Below are 27,367 nucleotides of genomic sequence, written 5' to 3'. Positions count from 1 at the left end.
GCTTTGATTGACCTGAAGCTATATAAGAAGACACTAGCACAAGTACCATGCAGTGGGACGGGACAGAACCTAGAACCATGTAGTTGGGAAACAAGCTTCTTACCACACAGCTACACAAAACGAAACATTGAAATTCTGAAGAAAATTACGGGTTGTGTTGTCAGTATAGATGCATGCACACACATTATTTATTTCTGCATTAAATAAAAGTTGCTTTTTAGGTATGATTTATGATACGAACGAGGAGTTAAACAAGGAGGTAGCTTTGTGGAAGGAGACGTAAAGAAAGAGGATACTGAGATGTATGATAAGAGGAGGGGGTGACACTGTTGTCTAATGTTATGAACTGGCACTCCGTCGCTTACGACGTCGAGGGTTCCAGTTGATCTAATCAACGGAACAGCCTGCTCGTGAAATTAACGTGCAAGTGGATGAGCACTCCACAGACACGTATTCCCTTAACGTAGTTCTCGGGTATATTCAGCGTGACACAGACTGTGAGAAGGTTGACCATTTGAATTACAGGCACAACAGAAACAGGAAGTAAGAGTGAGAGAAAGTTGTGGTGGAAGAGTAAAGCAGGGTTCGCCACCATCCCCTGCCTGAGTCTCGTGGAGCTTTTAGGTGTTTTCGCTCAATAAACACTCACAATGTCCGGTCTGGGAATCGAAACCGCGAGTCCGCTGCCCTAACCACTGGGCCATTGCGCCTCCACTGTCTCGTGTTAAAGAAAGAACCAAAGGAAATATTGCATAAATTTGAACATCTGTACGATTATTGGGAGGTGAATCTGGACAGAGGTGAGATGCCAAAAAAAAAAAAAAAAGACTACATGGATATTTTTAAGGAATTTAAAATAGACATCTTAGAAGGAACAGGGCTGAAAGGACGAAAGGTATAAATGGGGCTGCTCGGTGGTGGGGCCAAGTAGCTTCGTCCCATTTTTACATTTTCACTTCTCATTCATGTTTCATGCATTTATTCTAATTTTTTTTCCCGCGTTGTGTGCCCTCACGTTATGTGTTGTCCCCTCTTTGTTCGCTCCTTGGTGGGTAATAAAAAATTAATTTTATTTATTTTTACATTAAATTGCTACATATAGGCGCAGGTACGACTGTGTGATAAGAAGCAGGTTTCACAACCACTTGGTTCCGGGTTCGGTTCCGCTGCATGGCACCATGGACAGGTATCTTCTATAGCCTCGTTCGACCAGACTTGTGGGTGGATTTCATATGTTTAAAAACTGAAACAAACCCGTCGCGTGTGTGTGTGTTTGTATGTGAGTCTTTGTGTTTGTCCCCAACCCCACTTGACAACCGGTGTTGTTATATTTACGTGCCCGTAAAATAGCGGTTCGGCAAAAAAAAGAGACCCATCGAATAATTATCCGGCTTAAAACAAAATCACCGTTGCAGTCGATTTATTCCACTTAAACCCTTCAAGGTGGTGCCCCAGCATGGCCACAATCCAACGGCTGAAATGAGCAAATGATAAAAAAGAAAAAAAAAGCTAAATAAATAAATAAACAACGTATAAAAAGCAATAAAAACAAAGTTAAGAAGCTGATACGAAAGTTTGGCTATAAAACCAAAGTCAGCTCAACTCAATTAGGTGATATGGCGGTTGAATGATTCGATTGTGGAAGTGAAACAATGGTAAGTCGGTGTTGACTCTGAAACTTCGTTTAGATTACATTAATGCATATTTATTTATTTATATATGAATGCGAAATATCATCCTATATAGACACACACACAACCGGTGGCGATTAATCTTGCTACCGACCAGTATCCTGTTCGGCGAGGAGTCTTGAGTTTTCAGTCGAGTAAACCCCATAGAAATAGGGATTAAGTCTACAAGTTCTCCTCCCACATATCTCTTTATCGATCTATCTATCTAATTTCCTATTTTTACATTTTTCTATTTTATTGATGCGTGCAAAACGGAAAATTCGCCACAAATTCAGAACAAACGATGCACTCTTCCCAAGTTATCTCCACGAGTTCATTTGGCGAAACTCTATTCAATATATATATATATATATATATATATATATATATATATATATATATATTAATATTATCTCAGTTTTAAAAAACCTTTGACAATGTAAATATGTTAATAGTTACTATAGGTAGCAAAAATTACACAAAAAAAAACAGGATATCACACCCGTTTTATATGTAGAGACACTTTGAGTAGATATGAATAATAACAATAAATGGAGCAAAACGCATATAAATAAAAGTTCCTTTTAAAGGAACTTTTATTTATATGCGTTTTGCTCCATTTATTGTTATTATTCATATATATATATATCGGTCAGTTGTCCGTAAATCAGATTGCAAAAAAATGGCAATAGTCTAAAAGAATTTTTGAGCAGTTACACTCTTACGTACAGTCGAGTAGTATATTTTTGGTTATGGCATATAGCTGGTCAGAAAGTTACATTGGTTTCGTGTCTACTAAATTATCAAGAGAAATAGGTGACGCGAAACCACTAGAAACGTTCCGACCAGTACTAAGTTATAACTTATTTTACGGAATCCCACGTTTTAAGCTATGGAGATTCCGATTCTGAAAAAATTTTTTCCAAAATCTCAATTTCAAAATTTCGATCCCCCCCCCCCGGTTTTTATATAGATCCACAGGGTAAACCTAACCCTGACTCTAACCCTAAAACTAGTTTTGTGAGATTTGGCTGTTATTTCTAGCATGTAAATAGCCTGCTTGGTGGGGGGGGGGGGGGATTGAAATTAAAAAAAATTTTTTTTTTCAGAATCGGAATCTCCATAGCCTAAAACGTGGGATTCCGTAAAAAAAATTAATAAATAAGGCGGGGAAAGGTTCAGATTACATATAGTCCATCTCTACCCATAAAAGTATATAACGGAGATTGACTTATTCAGAGAGCTTGCGTTGAAACTAAAGTGATTGCAGTATGAAAGACACATGCATGCCGTTAAACTTCTTCACTTAAACATTTATTGCTTGTTATATTGTGTCAAAATTTTTGTCGCCCAAAACTGCAACCTCAAAAACGTTACCTTGCTTATAAGAAGCAATTTGTTTGAGTGTCCGATACATTACCCGGGTGTATTCATTCCAACTCTTAGCACTTTAATTTCACGTCCTGCCTTTCATCCTCTACGGAGGTCGATAAATAAGATTCTCGTTTTTCCTTTCAAGTAAAAGGAATCAGTCTTCGGCAAGTTTAAATACCTGTTTCACATGGTATATGTCCCTCTACCACCGCTACCACTCCACTAAAACATGAGGATACAAAGGAGGAAAATATATATATACATATAAGTATATACGTGTATGTATACTTGTGTGTGTGTGTGTATATATATATATATATATTTGTGTGTGTGTGTGTGTAACGCAAATAAATCGGAACTTGGTATCCAGGCAGATACATTATTAGCACTGATATAATCCAGATGTGGCTAACCACATTGAATAAATTTTATAATTCTCCATTCTTCTTTCGCTGAAGGCATGAAATTGTGTTTGGCCCTCTGGCTGATAACTGATGAGTATGTGGCGACCTTCTGTGTCTGTTTTCCATTTGTTTGTGTATTTGTTATGTTTTTTTTTTTTTTACTTATATATATATATACACACACAGACAAACAGACACTACCATTTTTGAAAGACATTTCCTGATACAAAATAATGTTATTTGATGCATTTAACCCATAAAGCACTGGGACTTGCACTTGCATAGCATGGACTGCTGAGCACATTTTTATGAAAATGAGACTACAATGCACGCATAAAAAACAAAAAAATAGTTAAAATATCTTCTTAGTATATAATGGTGGCAAGTTTTACATCATCTGAAAAGTCATTAGTTGAGCTATTAGTCCTCTTTCATTCTGGGAGGTATTGGAGTGTTTAATTGACTCCAACAAACGCCCATAAATTAAATGCATCTATCTGGGCCACAATCAGTAGTCACCCATGCATACCAGCCTCCCCTCACTACACCACAGATGTTATCCAAGGGAAAGGCAAAGGGGCTGATACAGCTTGGCACCAGTGACGTCACAACTCATTTCTACAGCTGAGTGAACTGGAGCAAAATGAAAATAAAGTGTCTTGCTCAAGAACAGAACACACAGCCCGCTCTGGGATTCGAACTCACTACGTATTGATTGTGAACCCAATGATCTAACCCAGGGATGGCCAATTTTTTGTCAACTGGGGGCCACATCGTACCATTCCAAGTGGGCGAGGGCCACATGATAAAACACATATGCAGGAAATATTATTTGCCTTCTTTACACTGATTTTTTTCGCAGTTCTTCTTTATTTTATTTGTCTTGGTATGAAAGTTTACGTTTGGCTGACATCTGCCTCATACATGCGAAGAGATGGGCATCCCAACCTGCCCAGGGAGTATGTGCGGCCGCCTTCAGGTCTGACCTGATTGGAAACAGCTGGGTGACACGGCCGGGAGGGATTTCTGAGGAGTGCTACTTGGGTTTACTCAAGATGTGCTCCAACACGTTTCCCACTCGACAGTGCCTGACCCGTGTAGGCCGAGGCGATAACACCCGCCAGTGTTGCGGCAGCGCGTCTGAAACAATGTGCCACATCGGTAACCAGTGCCTGTGCCTAAAAACACAGAAGCTGGCCAGGCGCACACAAATATGCTGGCTGGTGGCTAGGGAGACCGAGTGTTACGGTTGAGTAGTCAGCTGGGAGCCGGTCTACCGCATATGTGGGACCAGGCTTATTCCTGACCTGGTATTTTGTAGTCCCAACAAAGTGGTACTATTGGATGTTACGGTTCATTATGAGCAAGGCATGGTGCTGTACGATGCAGCCTGTGAGAAAGCACAGAAATACCAGCCACTGATCCCTCTCCTCAGTGGAGAGCTAATGATAATAATGATGATTTCCAGTGTGAATAAATTACAGTTTAACGTATTGAGGTCAAAAAAGCAGAAAATTCATTGATATTTTATTAAAGAACATATTTCATTATCTGTGTCAATGAGATTTTTGTATATTCACATTTTTTACCATATTTTCGATATTAGGCAGAATTTGAGATGTCGCTACTCTTAGGTTATACTGCAAATTAGTAACTTAGAAACTTGTCAAGGGCCACAGGTTACCCCTGCATGCTCTAACCACTGAGCTATGCATGCACGTGCACTCATATATATATATAAAATATATAGACACATGCACGTGCACTCGTATATATAAAATATATACACTCACATGATCAATGGGCTTTCCATACAATTATTTCTTTATTGCCCACAAGGGGCTAAACATAGAGGGGACAAACAAGGACAGACAGAGGGATTAAGTCGATTAGATCGACCCCAGTGCTTAACTGGTACTTAATTTATCGACCCCGAAAGGATGAAAGGCAAAGTCGACCTCGGCGGAATTTGAACTCAGAACGTAGCGGCAGACAAAATACCGCTAAGCATTTCGCCCGGGGTGCTAACGTTTCTGCCAGCTCGCCACCCAATTTCTGTCAACCAAATTCACTGACAGTGCTTACTGAAGACACTTGCTCAAGGTACCATGTAGTAGGACTGAACCAGGAACCCTGTGGTTGCAAAGTGAACTTCTTAACCGCACAGCCATGCCTCAATAATCACTAAATATCGAATCTTCTTATTAGTCCCAGGGTCCAACCCTATCCTTGCAGCCTTCATTCACCCAGTATTTATATTCCATTTCAGTTGCCCTTATCTTTACTCAGAACTGCTGTCAACCACCCAATGGTATGTTAACCTTTTTTTTCTTCTTTATATACTCTTTTTACTCTTTTTTACTTGTTTCAGTCATTTGACTGCTGCCACCAGAAAACAAAGAATGTTATTTACCCAGGAGTTCTTATGTAATTTCACTATCAACATAAGTGATAGAATTTATCTCCCTTCATAAAAGTGGTAAATTTTGTATTTTCGATTTTTTATTTATTTATTATTATTATTATTATTATTTACACTCTCGGAGTGGTTGGCATTAGGAAGGGCATCCAGCTGTAGAAACTCTGCCAAATCAGATTGGAGCCTGGTGTTGCCATCCGGTTTCACTAGTCCTCAGTCAAATCGTCCAACCCATGCTAGCATGGAAAGCGGACGTTAAACGATGATGATGATGATGATGATGATTATTATTGAGTGAGAGAGCAGTTCATGCCATCAAAGTGACACTGGGGTAAAATATACGAAGCCCAGTATACCCATCATGACTACCCGTCTGATAAGGGTACACCAGGCACATGCATCATAACCATGTTGTCTCATATCAAGATAAACAGCACAAGACCTCGCAGGTGGGGCCCAGTTAGAGTTTTCTTCATGTTGAGTAGCCCATCACACTCAAAAGGTCCCTGAATAAGGTTTGTTTAAGGATGTTGAGCAAAACACCCATGTTTCTAAAGGTGAATTATCCAAACCCCAAAGAACTCCTCTCAACACATGGCTATGATGCTCCCCCACGACTTCTGCTCGTGATCAGAGATGCACATATCGTCAGCCACCAAAGGACATGCTCAACTGGTTAAGGTCAAACAACTGACAATCAAATCTGTGGTATTGAGCAGAATATTTGCTGTAGGCCATCTTTTTATACCAAGACAAAACAATGTACATAACACTTCCAATCAGTTAAGATCAGAAGCCATGAGAGCCACTGCCTGGTACTGCATCCGGGCATTTATTATTATTATTATTATTATTTATTTATTTTTTTTTTGTTATTGTGAATTCAAAATTGATTTCCCAATTGAAGAGTAAATTGAATTTCGAATAACATTTCTATACATCATATTTTGCTTCTTTTTCACCAGGCAACGCTGGGTACCTCTGCTAGTATATGTCTAAAATAATCGAACATTGTGCATCTCTGTCTCTGAAATAACCTGACATTTTGTATCTATAATCCCACTGTTCTGCATCAATGTCCAAAATATCCCAATGTTTTGTCTGTTTCAGCTGGTGGAGTTGAAGAATGGTGAGACATACAACGGGCATTTGGTCAGTTGTGACAACTGGATGAATATCAACCTACGAGAGGTTATCTGCACATCCCGGGTGAGTGATTTGTGTGGTGGCAGCGATGGTGGTAGTGGTGGCAACAGCAGTGGTTGTAGGGGTGATAGTAGCATTAGTAATGGTGGTGGTATGTTCTTAGCAGAGTAATCCATGCGGTAAAAATCCATAATGTGTGTAAATTAGTAAAACCGTTAGTCACTCAACTTAACGAACCTATCACAACAAACATATCTTTTACTTATTTCAGTCATTAGACTGTGGCCATGCCGGAGCACCTCCTTAGAGAATTATTGTAATCAAATGAATTAACTCTAGTACTTACTTTTTCTTAAAGTTTGGTACTTATTCTATTGATATTGTTTGCTGAACCACTAAGTTATGGGGATGAAAATAGATCAACACTGGTTGTCAAGTGGTGCTGGAAGACAAACACCGATATACACATATACTCTCTCTATCATGCACACACATACAACGAGATTCTTTCAGTTTCCATCTACCAAATTCACCCGCAAGGCTTTGGTTGGTCCGAGGTGCCACACAGTGGGACTGAACCCAGAACTATAGGTTTGCAAGCAAACGTCTTGCCACACCCACACACATGTCTGACAGGCTTGTGAGTAGTTTCTAGCTAAGAAATTTTATTTATGAGGCTATAGTGCAAGACAGTTAGCCAAGGTGCCACACGGTGGGACTGAACCCAAATCCATGTAATCGCTAAGCAAACATGTTAACCGCACAACCACCTCTGCACCTGAATCATGGAAACCTTTCATATTGATCTGGGAACAGCTGTTTCATTGATACAAGCATGACTGGTTAAAGAAGTTCACTTCTGGATTGCATAGCTTAGGGGTCACTCACATCATCATTTAATGTTTTCCATGCTGGCGTGGGTTGGACGGTTTGACTGAGAGTTGATAAGCTGGGAAGCTGCACCAGGTTTCAATCTGATTTGACATGGTTCCTACAGCTGGATGCTCTTCCTGACACCAACCACTCCAGGAGTGTAGTGGGTGCTTTTTATGTGCCACCAGCACAGGGGCAAGTGGCACAGCACCTGCGTCGGCCACAACTATGATCTCACTTAGCTTGACAGGTTTTCTCAAGTACAGTATATTGCCAAAGGTCTCAGTCACTTGTCACCGCCTTTGTGAGGCCCCAAGTCTGAAGGGCACTTTTTACGTGTCAGCATAGGTGCCAGGTACACTACACTGGCACCAACCACAACTACATGGTGGACATTAATACCTGATGTCTTTTGTTATGGTCACAACTTGATCAATGCTTTGTCAGTAAAATTTTGTAAACAGCAACTGGAATATTTTATATTCCTCGTTGAGACTGAACCCAGAGCCATGTGGTTGGGAAGCAAGCTTCTTACCTCACAGTCACTCCTGCGCTAAATATATATAGGTGTATGGGTCCAGCACAGAGCCCCTACAGGCCAATTCTGCTGAAGACCTATCCTCCACAGCAGAAGTGTTAAGGCCGCATCCCCTGGTGAAGAGGATTGGCCGGTAGGGGTCTTATACTGGGGCCATGTAAAAGCTCCCAGCACACTGTAAAGGGGTTAGCATTAAGAAGGACATCCAGTTGTAGAAACCATGACAAATGAGACTGGACCCTGGTGCAGCTCTCTGGCTTACTAGTTCCAATCAAGCCATCTAACCCATGCCAGCATGGACAACGGATGTTAAATGATGATGATCTATCTGTGTGTTTGTTTGTTTGTTTGTAGGATGGTGATCGATTTTGGCGAATGCCCGAGTGTTACATTCGAGGAAGTACAATTAAGTATCTTCGCATCCCTGATGAGGTCATCGATATGGTGAAAGAAGAGGTCATACTGAAGAGCAAAGGTCGTGGTGACATGAAAGGGCGTGGTGGTCCACAGCGAGGTCGTGGTGGACGAGGTAAGTTCTCAGTGTGTCACTGTGTTGTTGATCGTCGTTAAGTTATAATGCAATCACCAGGAATGTGGACATACAGAAAAAAATCTTATTCTTCAAGTTTATGTATTTATTGGGGGTTTGTAAGTTATTCAAAAGATACAGTTTTTCAAGAGAACACCCTAAACATTTTTGAGACCCATTAATATAGGGTCTGGATTTAGAGAGGATTTTCCATTTGATATTGAGACTAATCCCTTCTTTAAGTTTCTAGAATAACCCATTTGTGCCGAAATTTTTCTAGTGAATGGAATTGCCTGAAAATTCACGGATGCTATTATTTTGACCTGAATAACAACTAAGAAATATTTCATTTAAATCAGTTTGATACAAACTGCATACGTGTTAAGAACATGTTTCATTCTTTGATACAGATCATACACAAATCACAATTTGTATCAAGTATTTGTTTTATACCCTTATAAATTATCAGTTTAAACGGACGATCAACATGAATGGGTTAAAGCCAAAAGGGTTGTTCAATGTCTTAAAATTCAAAAGATGGTTATTATATCTAGAATTAAATTTTACTTCCATGGCTCTGATATAAAGCTTGATATCGGTACAACCATTGTCGTAGTTCACTGAAATCTATGCTTCATAAACAACAGAAGATATATTGTGCTCCTGTCCTAGAGAACATTTAGATTTGTCTCTATTTGTACATCCAGGGCAGGCTTCAGCCGTCCAACATTTATTGTGTGTCTGTTAAAGATTTTAGTGTAGCTATGGGTTCCAGGGGAGTGGAAATCTAAGTGTAAAAATCTTCTACATTCATTTGTCCTAACCTTAATCTCTTAAAATATTATCCCATATATTTTTGTTCAGAGACATCATCATCATACGTCCGTTTTTCCATGCTGGCATGGGTTGGACGGTTTGATTGGGAACTGGCAAGCCAGGAGGCTGCACCAGGCTCCAATCTGATCTGGCAAGGTTTCTACAGCTGGATGCCCTTCCTGACGCCAACCACTCCAAGAGTGTAGTGGGTGCTTTTTACGTGCTACCAGCATGGGAGCCAGTCAGGCAGCACTGGCATTGGCCATGTTCAGTTTGTGCTCTGTGTGTGCCACTGGCACGGAGAACCAATCAGGTAGCATTGGCATCAGCCACATTTCGGGTGGTGCTTTTAATGTCGCCAGCACAGGGAGCCAGTCAAGCACCTATGCATGAATGATACTTATTGCCACAACTACATTTTCCATCTTTCATTTCGATTTGACATCTATTTACTAGAGTGAAAAATCCACCGAGGTGGACTTTGCCTTTCATTGATATTCTAAATACCAGTTGAATACTGGGATCGATACAATCAACTTACTCCTTTCCCAAAATTGCTGGCCTTGTGCAAAAATTTGAAATTATTATTATTATTATTAAGGCGACAAGCTGGCTGAATTGTTAGTGCGCTGGTCGAAATGCTTAGCGGTATTTCTCCCTTTTCTACGTTCTGAGTTCAAATTCTGCCGAGGTTGACTTTGCCTTTCATCCATTCAGGGTCGATAAATTAGGTACCAGTTACAGACTGGGGTTGGTGTAGCCGACTTGATGCCTTCCTCTAAATTTCAGTCCTTGTGCCTGCCGTAGAAAAGGATCATTATTATTATTATCATTATTATTATCATTATTATTATTATTATTATCATATTATTATTACTATTATTATTATTATCATTATTATTATTACTATTATTATTATTATTATTATTATTATTATTATTACTATTACTATTATTATTATTATTATCATTATTATTATTATTATCATATTATTACTATTATTATTATTATTATTATTATTACTATTATTATTATTATTATTATTATTATTACTATTATTATTATTATCATTATTATCATATTATTGTTGTTGTTGTAGGTACATTTGGTGGCCGAGGAGGTCGTGGCGGCAGTGTAGGTGGACGTGGTGGAGGAGGAGGAGGAGGAGGAGGAGGAGGCGGTGGACCGAGACCAGGCAAGCCCCGAGGTGATTGAACATCACGGTGAGACAAACAGACGTCACAGCAAGACTCACAGACAGACAGACACACAGAGGAGAGAGAGAGAGATTGTACAACAACAACAACAACATACAGTGATTATTGACGGCTGGGTGGGAAGGGGGTATGAGAAGCTACCCCTCCACCCACACCCTCTCGTTCTCTTCCTTCTCTCTTTTACCTGAAGGAGGACAAAGTAAAAAAAAAAACCGAACATTTTTTTCTTTTTTATTAAAATGGCAAACAAAGAATCCAACGCCAAGTTCAACAGTAATTAATAGCAACAATAGCAACGACGACAACAATGGCAACAACACCAACATTAGCAATGGCAACAATAAAAATGGCTGCAGCAGCAGCAACAACAACAACAACATTAGCAACAACAACATGAAGAAGAGTAACAAACATTAGCAGCATGAGCAACAGCATTAGCAACAACATTAGCAAGAACAACAACAACATTAGCAACAACCACCACGACAGCAGCAACATGAACAATTACAATGATAGCAATCTCTTCCAGTATTTCTGTTGCAACCATTCCACCTTAGACAACTCCACACACACACACACACTACTCTGTGTGCATGTATGTGTGTATAATCTACAGACACTTTACTGCCCCTGGAGGGGGAGAAAAAGAGAGACTACAATCCCCCCCTCCATACAAACCAGTGGCAGCACCAGTTGGGGTGGGCTTCAGTTTTCAATATAAATTGTGTTTTTTTCTAAAACTTGTTTATTATTATTTGATTTCTTTTCTCTTTCGGTTTCATCATTTCTTTGGTTTACTTCATCGTCGATTTCTCTTTTACATCTGGAGATATGCTGTGATTGAGCAGACCCGGCAAGGAAAGTGAGATCACAGCCATGGCCTACACCAGTGTCGCATGACCAGCCCATTTAAAAAGTACCTTTGAATCACTGGGCGACATGCCATGCTTGAGGAGACTTATTGCGTCGAGTAAACTAAAATCAGACCAAATCGCAAATTAGAAATTGTGAGCAGCTGTCTGGCTTCCGTGCCAGTGGCACGTAAATGGCACCATTTGAGCATAATCATTGTCAGCGCCGCCTTACTGGCACTTGTGCTGGTGGCACATGAAAAAAAAAACATTCGAGCAAGATCGTTGCCAGTGCCGCTGGACTGGCTCCTGTGCAGGTGGTACGTGGCCATTGCCAGTACCACCTGACTGGCTCCCATGCCGGTGGTATGTAAAAGGCACCCACTACACTCTCGGAGTGGTTGGCGTTAGGAAGGGCATCCAGCTGTAGAAACATTGCCAGATCAGATTGGAGCTTGGTGCAGCCTCTTGGCTTGCCAGTTTCCAGTCAAACTGTCCAACCCATGCCAGCATGGAAAGTGGACGTTAAATTATGATGATGATGGTAATGATCTGTGTTGCTTTTTTCCTATGCTACGTTCGTTCATTCCTACGTGAGAACAAACGTACGTTCGCTCGTTCGTACGTACGTTCATTCGTTCGTTCATTCCTTCGTCCGTTCGTTCGTTCGTACGTACGTTCTTTCGTTCATTCGTTCGTTTAGAATGAACGTACGTACGAACGAACGAACTAACGAAAAAACTAACGAAGGAACGTACGTACGCACAAACGTATGTACGTACGTACGAACGACCGAGCGAACGTACGTACGTACGAACGAGTGAACGAAAAAACGAACGTACGTTTGTACGTTCGTTCTCACGTAGGAATGAACGAACGAACGCAAGTACGTACGTACGAACGAATGACCGAACGGTCGAAGGAACGACTGGACGAACGTACGTAAGTACGTACGAATGAATGATCTTACGTACATACGAAGGAACAAGCGAATGAACGAACGTACGTACGTATGTACATACGCACGAACGAATGATCGAACGTACGAACTAACAAACGAACGTACGTACGAATGCACGAAAGAATAATCGAACGAACGAACGTATATATGTGCGTGCGAACGAATGAATGTGCGTACGTACGAACGAGCGAATGAAACAACGAACAAACGAACGTACGTATGAACGATCGAACGAACGGACGTACGAAATAAGAAACGAACGTACGTACGTACGTACGAAAGAATGAACGAACGAACGTACGTTCGTAAGTACGTACATGCGTATGTACGAACGAACAAACGAACGTCCGTTTGTACGTACGTTCATACGTACGAACGAAACAACGAACGAACGAAGGGACGAACAAAAGAACGAACGAACGTAAGTACGTACGTACGAACGAAGGATCGTACGTACATACTAAAGAGCGAAGGAACTAGCGAACGAACGTACGTACGTAGATAAGTGCGTACGAACGAACATTCGAATGAATGTACGTACGTACGAATGAACAAACGAACGTACATACGTACGAACGAAAGGAAGAACTAACGAAACAATGAACCAACGAAAGAACTAACGAACGTACGTACGTAGGATCGACCGAGCGAACCAACGAACGAACGAGCGAAAGAACGAACGTACGTAGGTACGAAAAAACGAACGAAATTACGTACGTAAATACGTATGAACGATCGAACGAGCGAACGTACGTAATTACGAAGGTACGAACTAATGAATGAACTTACGTATATATATATATATGTACGTAGGTACGAATGAAAGAACGATCGAACGAGAGAATGAACGTACCTACGTATGTACAAACGAACGATAGTACGTGCGGACGTACAAACGAACGAACGAACGTACGTAATTACGAAAGTACGAACAAACGAACGAACTAACGAATGAACTTACGTACGTAATTACATACGTAAGAACGTACCTACGTTATTACGTATGTACGATCGAAAGAACGAACGAACGATCGAATGAACGAACACAAGAACGAACGTAGGAACGTACGTACGTACGAAGGAACGCACGTACGTAAGTAGGTACATACAAACGAACGAGCGTATATACGTACGTACGTACGTATGTAGGAAAGAATGAACGAACGTACGTACATACGAACGACCGAACGAATGAGCGAACGTACTTTCGTACGTACGAACGTACGAATGAACGAACGAACGAACGAACAAAGAACGAACGATGTCACGGACGAACGGAACAATGAACGAACGATCGAACAAACAAAAGAAAGAACGAATGAGGAACGAACGAACGTAAGTAGGTACGAACGTACGTACGAAAGAACGAACGTACGTACGGACGAAAGCATCTACATACCTCCGTACGTTCGAGCGCATAAACGTACGTACGTATGTACGAAAGAACGATAGTACGTACGTACGTACGTACGTACGAACGAACGAAAGAACGAAATGAAGGAACGTACGAACGAACGAAGTTACATACGAACGAACGAACGTACGAACGAACTAACAAATAAACTTACGAACGTATGAACGGAGGAAATAACGTATATACGATCGAATGAACGAACGAACGTACGTACGAACAAAAGAACGAGTGATCGAACGAACGAACTTAGGAATGTACGTTCGTACGAATGAAATAACGAACGAACGCACGTACATACGTCCGAATGGACGGACGGACGAACGAACGAACGAACGTAGGAACGTACGTACGTAACTACGAACGTACGAACGAACGTATGTACGTAAGAATGCACAAAAGAACGAACAAACAATCCTACGTTCGTTCGTTCGTGCGTACGTACTTACGTGCGTACGTTCGTTCGTACATACCTACGTATGTACGTTCGTTCGTTCGTAAGGACGTACGTACGTTTGTTTTTTCGTTCGGTCGTTCTTTTGTTCGTTCGTGGGTTCTTTCGTTCATACGTACGTTCGTTCGTTCGTTCGTCCATCCGTCCGCTCGTTCGTTATTGCATTCGTACGAACGTACGTTCCTACGTTCGTTCTTGCGTTCGTTCGTTCGATCGCTCTTTCGTACGTACGTACGTTCGTTCGTACGTTCGATCGTACATAGGTAATTACATACGTACGATATTTCGTTCGTTCGTACGTACGTACGTATGTACGTAAGTTCATTCGTTAGTTCGTTCGTACGTGTGTTCATTCGTACGTACATTCGCTCCTTCGTTCGTTCGTACGTACGGAGGTATGTAGATGCTTTCGTTCGTCCGTACGTTCGTTCGTTCGTTCTTTCGTACGCACGTACTTACTTACGTTCGTTTCCGAGTTCGTTCGTTCGTCTCCGCGTTCGTTCGTTCGTTTCCGCGTTCGCCGTTCGTTTCCGCGTTCGCCGTTCGTTTCCGCGTTCGTTCGTTTGTACGTACGTGCGTACGTACGTTCGTTCGTACATAGCCACGGAGGTATGTAGATGCTTTCCTTCATTTATTCGTGCGTTCGTTCGTTCGTTCTTTCGTACGTACGTACTTACGTACCTTCGTTTCCGCGTTCGTTCGTTCGTTCCTTCTTTCGTAAGGACGTACGTACGTTTGTTTTTTCGTTCGGTCGTTCTTTTGTTCGTTCGTGGGTTCTTTCATTCGTACGTACGTTCGTTCGTTCGTTCGATCGTACATACGTAATAACGTAGGTACGTTCTTTCGTTCGTTCGTACGTACGTAAGTTCATTCGTTAGTTCGTTCGTACCCTCGTTCAGAATTACGTACGTTCGTACGTTCACTCGTTCCTTCATTTCGTTCGTTCGTTTGTACGTACGTACTATCGTTCGTTCATACATACGTAGTTACGTTCATCCGCTCGTTCGTTTGTACGTACGGACGTATGTAGATGCTTTCGTTCGTCCAAACGTACGTACGTAGATTCGTTCGTTCGTTCGTTCGATCGTTCGTTCTTTCGTTCGTACTTATGTACGTTCGTTTGTTCGTTCGGTCTTTCGTTCGTACTTACGTAAGTTCCTACGTTCGTTCGTACGAACGTATGTTTGTAAGTTCGATCATTAGCTCGTACGTACCGTCCGTCCGTTCTTTCGTAATACGTATGTACGTACCTACGATCGTTCGTACGTACGTTCGTTCGTTCATACGTACGTACGATCATTCGTTCGTATGTACGTTTGTTCATTCAATCGTACATACGTACGTTCGTTCGTTATTTCCTTCGTTCGTAAGTTCGTAAGTACGTAGTTCGTACTTTCGTTCGTTCGAACGTACGTTCGAACGTACGTTCGAACGTACGTTCGGTCGTTCGTTCGTTCGGTCATTCGTACGTACGTATGTACATACGTTCGTTCTTTCGTTCGTACATTCGTTCGTACATACGTACGTATATAAGTTCGTTCGTTTGTACGTACGTACGTACCTTCGTTCGTTTGTTCGTTCTTTTGTGCATTCGTACGTACTTTCGTTCGTTAGATCGTACGTTCGTAGGTACGTACGTACGTTCGCTCGATCGTGCTTACGTACATACGTTCGTTCTTTCTTTCATACGTACGTTCGTCCATCCGTCCGTTCGATCATTCGTACGTACGAACGTTCGTTCGTTATTTCATTCCTACGAACGTTCCTTCGTTCATTCATTCGTCCGTTCGTTCGTACGTACGTACGTTCTTTCGTAATACGTACGTACGTACCTACGTTCGTTCGTACATACGTTCGTTCGTTCAAACGTACGTACGATCGTTCGTTCGTACGTACATACGTTCGTTCGTATGTACGTTCGTTCATTCCTTCGTACATACGTATGTTCGTTCGTTATTTCCTTCGTTCGTAAGTACGTACGTATGTACATACGTTCGTTCTTTCGTTCGTACATACGTACGTACGTATATACGTTCGTTCGTTTGTACGTACATACGTACCTTCGTTCGTTTGTTCGTTCTTTTGTGCATTCGTACGTACTTTCGTTCGTTAGATCGTACGTTCGTAGGTACGTACGTTCGCTCGATCGTGCTTACGTACGTATGTTCGTTCTTTCGTTCATACGTACGTTCGGTCGTTCGTCCATCCGTCCGTTCGGTCGTTCGTACGTACGTACGTTCGTTCGTTCGTTATTTCATTCCTACAAACGTACGTTCCTACTTTCGTTCTTGCGTTCGTTCGTTAGATCGATCGTTCATACGTACTTACGTACGTACGTTCGTTCGTTCGTTCGATCGTACATAGGTAATTACGTACGTACGATATTTCGTTCGTTCGTACGTACATACGTACGTATGTAAGTTCATTCGTTAGTTCGTTCGTACGTTCGTTCGTTCGTACGTACGTTCGTTCGCTCGTTCGTTCATACGTACGTACTATCGTTCGTTCGTTCGTACATACGTACGTACGTTCATTCACTCGTTCGTTCGTTCGTACGTACGGAGGTATGTAGATGCTTTCGTTCGTTTATTCGTTCGTACGTACGTTCGTTCGTTCGTACATACGTACGGAGGAATGTAGATGCTTTCGTTCGTTTATTCATTCGTCCATGCGTTCGTTCGTTCTTTCGTACGTACGTTCGTTCGTTCCTTCCTTCATTCGTTCTTTCTTTTGTTTATTCGATCGTTCCTTCATTGGTCCGTTCGTACGTACATACGTTCGATCTTTCGTTCGTTCACTCGTTCGTACATACGTACGTATATACGTTCGTTCGTTTGTACGTACGTACGTTCGTTCGTTCGTGCATTTGTTCGTACGTACGTACGTTCGTTCGTTAGTTCATTCGTTCGTACTTACGTTCCCACGTTCGTTTGTTCGTAAGTACGTACGTACGTTTGTTTTTCGTTCGGTCGTTCTTTTGTTCGTTCGTGGGTTCTTACATACGATCGTACATAGGTAATTACATATGTACGATATTTCGTTCGTACGTACGTAAGTTCATTCGTTAGTTCGTTCGTACGTTCTTTCGTTCGTACGTACGTTCGTTCGTTCGTTCATACGTACGTACTATCGTTCGTTCCTTCGTACATACGTAAGTACGTTCATTTGCTCCTTCGTTCGTTCGTACGTACGGAGGTATGTAGATGCTTTCGTTCGTTTATTCGTTCGTCCGTCCGTTCGTTCGTTCGTTCTTTCGTACGCACGTACTTACTTACGTTCGTTTCCGAGTTCGTTCGTTCGTTTCCGCGTTCGTTCGTTCGTTTCCGCGTTCGCCGTTCGCTTCCGCGTTCGCCGTTCGTTTCCGCGTTCGTTCGTTTGTACGTACGTGCGTACGTACGTTCGTTCGTACATAGCCACGGAGGTATGTAGATGCTTTCCTTCATTTATTCGTGCGTTCGATCGTTCGTTCTTTCGTACGTACGTACTTACGTACCTTCGTTTCCGCGTTCGTTCGTTCGTTCCTTCTTTCGTAAGGACGTGAGTACGTTTGTTTTTTCGTTCGGTCGTTCTTTTGTTCGTTCGTGGGTTCTTTCATTCGTACGTACGTTCGTTCGTTCGTTCGATCGTACATACGTAATAACGTAGGTACGTTCTTTCGTTCGTTCGTACGTACGTAAGTTCATTCGTTAGTTCGTTCGTACCCTCGTTCAGAATTACGTACGTTCGTACGTTCACTCGTTCCTTCATTTCGTTCGTTCGTTCGTTTGTACGTACGTACTATCGTTCGTTCATACATACGTAGTTACGTTCATCCGCTCGTTCGTTTGTACGTACGGACGTATGTAGATGCTTTCGTTCGTCCAAACGTACGTACGTAGATTCGTTCGTTCGTTCGTTCGATCGTTCGTTCTTTCGTTCGTACTTATGTACGTTCGTTTCCTCGTTCGTTTGTTCATTCGTTCGTTCGTTTGTTCGTTCGGTCTTTCGTTCGTACGTACGTAAGTTCCTACGTTCGTTCGTACGAACGTATGTTTGTAAGTTCGATCATTAGCTCGTACGTACCGTCCGTCCGTTCTTTCGTAATACGTATGTACGTACCTACGATCGTTCGTACGTACGTTCGTTCGTTCGTTCATACGTACGTACGATCATTCGTTCGTATGTACGTTTGTTCATTCCATCGTACATACGTACGTTCGTTCGTTATTTCCTTCGTTCGTAAGTTCGTAAGTACGTAGTTCGTACTTTCGTTCGTTCGTTCGAACGTACGTTCGAACGTACGTTCGGTCGTTCGTTCGTTCGGTCATTCGTACGTACGTATGTACATACGTTCGTTCTTTCGTTCGTACATTCGTTCGTACATACGTACGTACGTATATAAGTTCGTTCGTTTGTACGTACGTACGTACCTTCGTTCGTTTGTTCGTTCTTTTGTGCATTCGTACGTACTTTCGTTCGTTAGATCGTACGTTCGTAGGTACGTACGTACGTTCGCTCGATCGTGCTTACGTACATACGTTCGTTCTTTCGTTCATACGTACGTTCGTCCATCCGTCCGTTCGGTCGTTCGTTCGTTATTTCATTACTACGAACGTTCCTTCGTTCATTCATTCGTTCGTTTGTTCGTTCTTTTGTGCATTCGTACGTACTTTCGTTCGTTAGATCGTACGTTCGTAGGTACGTACGTTCGCTCGATCGTGCTTACGTACGTACGTTCGTTCTTTCGTTCATACGTACGTTCGGTCGTTCGTCCATACGTACGTACTATCGTTCGTTCGTTCGTACATACGTACGTACGTTCATTCACTCGTTCGTTCGTTCGTACGTACGGAGGTATGTAGATGCTTTCGTTCGTTTATTCGTTCGTCCGTACGTTCGTTCGTTCGTTCTTTCGATCGTTGGATCATTCGTTCATTCGTACGTACGTACGTTCGTTCTTTCGTTCGTTTATTCGTTCGTACATACGTACATACGTATATAAGTTCGTTCGTTTGTACGTACGTAGGTACGTTCTTTCGTTCGTTCGTACGTACGTAAGTTCATTCGTTAGTTCGTTCGTACCCTCGTTCAGAATTACGTACGTTCGTACGTTCACTCGTTCCTTCATTTCGTTCGTTCGTTCGTTTGTACGTACGTACTATCGTTCGTTCATACATACGTAGTTACGTTCATCCGCTCGTTCGTTTGTACGTACGGACGTATGTAGATGCTTTCGTTCGTCCAAACGTACGTACGTAGATTCGTTCGTTCGTTCGTTCGATCGTTCGTTCTTTCGTTCGTACTTATGTACGTTCGTTTCCTCGTTCGTTTGTTCATTCGTTCGTTCGTTTGTTCGTTCGGTCTTTCGTTCGTACGTACGTAAGTTCCTACGTTCGTTCGTACGAACGTATGTTTGTAAGTTCGATCATTAGCTCGTACGTACCGTCCGTCCGTTCTTTCGTAATACGTATGTACGTACCTACGTTCGTTCGTTCGTTCATATGTACGTACGATCGTTCGTTCGTATGTACGTTTGTTCATTCCATCGTACATACGTACGTTCGTTCGTTATTTCCTTCGTTCGTAAGTTCGTAAGTACGTAGTTCGTACTTACGTTCGTTCGTTCGAACGTACGTTCGGTCGTTCGTTCGTTCGGTCATTCGTACGTACGTATGTACATACGTTCGTTCTTTCGTTCGTACATTCGTTCGTACGTACGTACGTTCTTTCGTAATACGTACGTACGTACCTACGTTCGTTCGTACATACGTTCGTTCGTTCAAACGTACGTACGATCGTTCGTTCGTACGTACATACGGTCGTTCGTATGTACGTTCGTTCATTCCTTCGTACATACGTATGTTCGTTCGTTATTTCCTTCGTTCGTAAGTACGTACGTATGTACATACGTTCGTTCTTTCGTTCGTACATACGTACGTACGTATATACGTTCGTTCGTTTGTACGTACATACGTACCTTCGTTCGTTTGTTCGTTCTTTTGTGCATTCGTACGTACTTTCGTTCGTTAGATCGTACGTTCGTAGGTACGTACGTTCGCTCGATCGTGCTTACGTACGTACGTTCGTTCTTTCGTTCATACGTACGTTCGGTCGTTCGTCCATCCGTCCGTTCGGTCGTTCGTACGTACGTACGTTCCTACTTTCGTTCTTGCGTTCGTTCGTTCGTACGTACATACGTACGTATGTAAGTTCATTCGTTAGTTCGTTCGTACGTTCGTTCGTTCGTACGTACGTTCGTTCGCTCGTTCGTTCATACGTACGTACTATCGTTCGTTCGTTCGTACATACGTACGTACGTTCATTCACTCGTTCGTTCGTTCGTACGTACGGAGGTATGTAGATGCTTTCGTTCGTTTATTCGTTCGTCCGTACGTTCGTTCGTTCGTTCTTTCGTACGTACGTACTTACGTTCGTTTCCGCGTTCGTTCGTTCCTTCTTACGTTCTTTCTCTTGTTTGTTCGATCGTTCGTTCATTAGTCCGTTCGTTCGTTCGTCGTTCGTTCTTTCGTTCGTTGAATCGTTCGTTCATTCGTACGTACGTACGTACGTTCCTTCTTTCGTTCGTACATACGTACATACGTAAATACGTTCGTTCCTTTGTACGTACGTGCGTACGTACGTACGTTCGTTCGTTCGTGCATTCGTTCGTACGTACGTTCGTTCGTTCGTACATACGTACGGAGGAATGTAGATGCTTTCGTTCGTTTATTCATTCGTCCATGCGTTCGTTCGTTCTTTCGTACGTACGTTCGTTCGTTCCTTCCTTCATTCGTTCTTTCTTTTGTTTATTCGATCGTTCCTTCATTGGTCCGTTCGTACGTACATACGTTCGATCTTTCGTTCGTTCATTCGTTCGTACATACGTACGTACGTATATACGTTCGTTCGTTTGTACGTACGTACGTTAGTTCGTTCGTGCATTTGTTCGTACGTACGTACGTTCGTTCGTTAGTTCATTCGTTCGTACTTACGTTCCCACGTTCGTTTGTTCGTAAGTACGTACGTACGTTTGTTTTTCGTTCGGTCGTTCTTTTGTTCGTTCGTGGGTTCTTACGTACGTACGTTCGTTCGTTCGTTCGATCGTACATAGGTAATTACATACGTACGATATTTCGTTCGTACGTACGTAAGTTCATTCGTTAGTTCGTTCGTACGTACGTTCGTTCGTTCGTTCATACGCACGTACTATCGTTCGTTCCTTCGTACATACGTAAGTACGTTCATTTGCTCCTTCGTTCGTTCGTACGTACGGAGGTATGTAGATGCTTTCGTTCGTTTATTCGTTCGTCCGTACGTTCGTTCGTTCGTTCTTTCGTACGCACATACTTACGTACATTCGTTTCCGCGTTCGTTCGTTCGTTCCTTCATTCGTTCTTTCTTTTGTTTGTTCGGTGGTTCGTTCATTGTTCCGTTCGTACGTACGTACGTTCGTCATTCGTACGTACGTACGTTCGTTCATTCGTTCGTTCATTCGTACGTACGTACGTTCGTTCATTCGTACGTACGTACGTACGTTCGTTCGTTCGTTTGTACGTACGTGCGTACGTATGTTCGTTCATTCGTGCTTTCGTTCGTACGTACGTACGGAGGTATGTAGATGCTTTCGTTCGTTTATTCGTTCGTTCGTTCTTTCGTACGTTCTTTCTCTTGTTTGTTCGATCGTTCGTTCATTGGTCCGTTCGTACGTACGTACGTTCGCTCGTTCGTCGTTCCTTCATTCGTACGTACGTACGTGCGTACGTTCGTTCGTACATACGTATGGAGGTATGTAGATGTATTCGTTCGTTTATTCATTCGTCCGTGCGTTCGTTGTTTCGTACGTACGAACGTTCGTTCGTTATTTCATTCCTACGAACGTTCCTTCGTTCATTCATTCGTCCGTTCGTTCGTACGTACGTACGTTCTTTCGTAATACGTACGTACGTACCTACGTTCGTTCGTACGTACGTTCGTTCGTTCAAACGTACGTACGATCGTTCGTTCGTACGTACATACGTTCGTTCGTATGTACGTTCGTTCATTCCTTCGTACATACGTATGTTCGTTCGTAATTTCCTTCGTTCGTAAGTACGTACGTTCGTACTTTCGGTCGTTCGTTCGTTCGGTCATTCGTACGTACGTATGTACATACGTTCGTTCTTTCGTTCGTACATACGTACGTACGTATATACGTTCGTTCGTTTGTACGTACATACGTACCTTCGTTCGTTTGTTCGTTCTTTTGTGCATTCGTACGTACTTTCGTTCGTTAGATCGTACGTTCGTAGGTACGTACGTACGTTCGCTCAATCGTGCTTACGTACGTACGTTCGTTCTTTCGTTCATACGTACGTTCGGTCGTTCGTCCATCCGTCCGTTCGGTCGTTCGTACGTACGTACGTACGTACGTCCGTTCGTTCGTTATTTCATTCCTACAAACGTACGTTCCTACTTTCGTTCTTGCGTTCGTTCGTTCGATCGATCGTTCATACGTACTTACGTACATACGTTCGTTCGTTCGTTCGATCGATCGTACATAGGTAATTACGTACGTACGATATTTCGTTCGTTCGTACGTACATACGTACGTATGTAAGTTCATTCGTTAGTTCGTTCGTACGTTCGTTCGTACGTACGTTCGTTCGCTCGTTCGTTCATACGTACGTACTATCGTTCGTTCGTTCGTACATACGTACGTACGTTCATTCACTCGTTCGTTCGTTCGTACGTACGGAGGTATGTAGATGCTTTCGTTCGTTTATTCGTTCGTCCGTACGTTCGTTCGTTCGTTCTTTCGTACGTACTTACTTAAGTTCGTTTCCGCCTTCGTTCGTTCCTTCTTACGTTCTTTCTCTTGTTTGTTCGATCGTTCGTTCATTGGTCCGTTCGTTCGTTCGTCGTTCGTTCTTTCGTTCGTTGAATCGTTCGTTCATTCGTACGTACGTACGTACGTTCGTTCTTTCGTTCGTACATACGTACGTACGTAAATACGTTCGTTCCTTTGTACGTACGTGCGTACGTACGTTCGTTCGTTCGTGCATTCGTTCGTACGTATGTTCGTTCGTTCGTACATACGTACGGAGGAATGTAGATGCTTTCGTTCGTTTATTCATTCGTCCGTGCGTTCGTTCGTTCGTTCGTTCTTTCGTTCTTTCTTTTGTTTGTTCGATCGTTCCTTCATTGGTCCTTTCGTACGTACATACGTTCGAGCTTTCGTTCGTTCATTCGTTCGTACATACGTACGTACGTATATGCGTTCGTTCGTTTGTACGTACGTACGTACGTTCGTTCGTTCGTGCATTCGTTCGTACGTACGTACGTTCGTTCGTTAGTTCATTCGTTCGTACTTACGTTCCTACGTTCGTTTGTTCGTAAGTACGTACGTACGTTTGTTTTTCGTTCGGTCGTTCTTTTGTTCGTTCGTGGGTTCTTACGTACGTACGTTCGTTCGTTCGTTCGATCGTACATAGGTAATTACATACGTACGATATTTCGTTCGTACGTACGTAAGTTCATTCGATAGTTCGTTCGTACGTTCTTTCGTTCGTACGTACGTTCGTTCGTTCGTTCATACGTACGTACTATCGTTCGTTCCTTCGTACATACGTAAGTACGTTCATTTGCTCCTTCGTTCGTTCGTACGTACGGAGGTATGTAGATGCTTTCGTTCGTTTATTCGATCGTCCGTACGTTCGTTCGTTCTTTCGTACGCACATACTTACGTACATTCGTTTCCGCGTTCTTTCGTTCGTTCATTCGTTCGTTCCTTCATTCGTTCTTTCTTTTGTTTGTTCGGTGGTTCGTTCATTGTTCCGTTCGTACGTACGTACGTTCGTTCGTTCGTTCGTTCGTTTGTACGTACGTGCGTACGTGCGTACGTATGTTCGTTCATTCGTGCATTCGTTCGTACGTACGTACGTTCGTTCGTTAGTTCGTTCGTTTGTACGTACGTTCGTTCATTCGTGCATTCGTTCGTACGTACGTACGTTCGTTCGTTAGTTCGTTCGTTTGTACGTACGTTCGTTCATTCGTTCGTACGTATGTACGTTCGTTCGTTAGTTCGTTCGTTCGTACATACGTACGGAGGTATGTAGATGCTTTCATTCGTTTATTCGGTCGTTTGTTCGGTCGTTCGTACGTACGTACGTTCGTTCGTTTTTTCATTCCTACGAACGCACGTTCCTACTTTCGTTCTTGCATTCGTTCGTTCGATCGCTCGTTTGCTCGATCGCTCGTTTGTTCGATCGCTCGTTCATACGTACTTACGTACATACGTTCGTTCATTCGTACGTACAAACGTGCGTACGTTCGTTCGTACATACGTATGGAGGTATGTAGATGTATTCGTTCGTTTATTCATTCGTCCGTGCGTTCGTTCGTTCGTACGTTCTTTCTTTTGTTTGTTCGAACGTTCCTTCATTGGTCCGTTCGTACGTACATACGTACGTTCGTTCGTTGGATCGTTCGTTCATTCAGACGTACGTACGTTCGATCTTTCGTTCGTTCATTCGTTCGTACATACTTACGTACGTATATACGTTCGTTCGTTTGTACGTACATACGTTCGTGCATTCGTTCGTACGTACGTACGTTCGTTAGTTCATTCGTTCGTACGTACGTTCGTTCGCTCGTTGTTCGTTTCTTCGTTTATTTCGGAGCTAGGTACGTTCGTTCGTTCGATCGTTCGTTCTTTTGTACGTGCTTATGTTCGTTCGTCTTCTCGTTCGTTCTTTCATTCGTATCTACGAACATACTTACGTTCCTTCCTTCCTTCATTGGTTCGTTCGTACGCACGTTCGTTCGTTAGTCGTTCATTCGCTCCTACGTACGTTATTTCGTTCTAACGTACGATCGTTCGTCCTTTCGTACGTACGTACTTACGAACGTACATCCGTATGTACGTTTGTTTCCTCGTTCTTTCGTGCCAACGTACGTACGTTCGTTCGTTATTTCGTACGTTCATTCGTTCGATCGTTCATACGTATTTACGTACGTAAGTTCGTTCGTTCGTTCGTTCGTTCGTTTGTTTTTTCGTACCCATGTACGTTCGTTCTTTCGTTCGTTTGTACGTTCGTTCGCTCGATCGACCATACGTACGTACGTTCGTTCGCTAGTTCCTTCGCTCGTTTGTATGTACGTTCGTTCTTTCGTTCGTTCCTTCGTTCGGTCGTACGTTCGTACATACGTACGTACGTTCGTTGCTTCGTTCGTACGTTCCTTCGTTCGTACGTTCGTACGTACTTACGTTCGTTCGTTCATTCGTACGTATGAACGTACGTACAAACGTACGTTCGATCACTGTTTCTTTCGTACTTACGTACGTAAGTTCATTCCTTATTTCGTACGTCCGTTCGTTCGATCGTTCATACGTATTTACGTCCGTAAGTTCGTTTGTTGTTTTCGTTCGCTTCATTCGTTCGTTCATTCGTACGTAAGTACGTACGTTCGCTCGGTCGTTCGTACGTACGTTCGTCTGTTACTTCTTTCGTTGGTTCATTCCTTCGTTAGTTCGTTCGTACGTTCGTTCGTGCGTTCGTACGTACGTTCGTTCGCTCGTTCGTTCATACGTACGTACTATCTTTCGTTCGTTCGTACATAAGTACGTTCATTCGCTCGTTCGTACGTACGGAGGTATGTAGATGCTTTCGTTCGTTTATTCGTTCGTCTGTACGTTCGTTCGTTCTTTCGTACGTACGTACTTACGTACGTTCGTTCGTTCCTTCATACGTTCTTTCTCTTGTTTGTTCGATCGTTCGTACGTACGTACGTTCGTTCGATCGTCGTTCGTTCATTCTTTCGTTCGTTGAATCGTTCGTTCATTCGTACGTACGTACGTACGTTCGTTCTTTCGTTCGTACATACGTACGTACGTAAATACGTTCGTTCCTTTGTACGTACGTGCGTACGTACGTTCGTTCGTTCGTGCATTCGTTCGTTCGTTAGTTAGTTCGTTCGTACATACGTACGGAGGTATGTAGATGCTTTCGTTCGTTTATTCATTCGTCCGTGCGTTCGTTCGTTCGTTCTTTCGTACGTACGTACTCACGTACGTTCGTTTCCGCGTTCGTTCGTTCCTTCCTTCATTCGTTCTTTCTTTTGTTTGTTCGATAGTTCCTTCATTGGTTCGTTCGTACGTACGTACATTCGTTCGTTCGTTCTTTCGTTCGTTCATTCAGACGTACGTGCGTTCGATCTTTCGTTCGTACATACGTACGTACGTATATACATTCGTTCGTTTGTACGTACATACGTTCGTTCTTTGGTTCATACGTACGTTCGGTCGTTCGTCCATCCGTCCGTTCGGTCGTTCGTACGTACGTATGTACGTTCGTTCGTTCGTTATTTCATTCCTACAAACGTACGTTCCTACTTTCGTTCTTGCGTTCGTTCGTTCGATCGATCGTTCATAGGTACTTACGTACATACGTTCGTTCGTTCGTTCGATCGTACATAGGTAATTACGTACGTACGATATTTCGTTCGTACGTACATACGTAGGTATGTAAGTTCATTCGTTAGTTCGTTCGTACGTACGTTCGTTCGCTCGTTCGTTCATACGTACGTACTATCGTTCGTTCGTTCGTACATACGTACGTTCATTCGCTCGTTCGTTCGTTCGTTCGTACGTACGGAGGTATGTAGATGCTTTCGTTCGTTCTTTCGTACGTTCTTTCTCTTGTTTGTTCGATCGTTCGTTCATTGGTCCGTTCGTACGTACGTACGTT

The 27,367-nt window shown here is 42.6% G+C and overlaps 1 protein-coding gene across 1 annotated transcript; it reads left to right on the top strand.

Annotated features, from left to right (window-relative positions):
* Positions 1-1,529: 1,529 nt before the first annotated feature.
* On the top strand, positions 1,530-11,726 carry LOC106876251 (U6 snRNA-associated Sm-like protein LSm4). Its single transcript, XM_089344601.1, has 5 exons — positions 1,530-1,655; positions 5,718-5,759; positions 6,978-7,076; positions 8,779-8,953; positions 10,869-11,726. The coding sequence occupies exons 1-5, from the start codon at positions 1,653-1,655 to the stop codon at positions 10,982-10,984; spliced, it is 435 nt and encodes a 144-aa protein (XP_089200727.1). The 5' UTR covers positions 1,530-1,652; the 3' UTR covers positions 10,985-11,726.
* The last annotated feature ends 15,641 nt before the right edge of the window (positions 11,727-27,367 follow it).

The sequence above is a fragment of the Octopus bimaculoides genome, chromosome 28 (assembly GCF_046866305.1).
Source record: "Octopus bimaculoides isolate indiv1 chromosome 28, ASM4686630v1, whole genome shotgun sequence".
NCBI lineage: Eukaryota > Metazoa > Mollusca > Cephalopoda > Octopoda > Octopodidae > Octopus > Octopus bimaculoides.
Note: the sequence above shows the minus strand (reverse complement) of the source record. Positions and strands in the feature narration are given on the sequence as shown.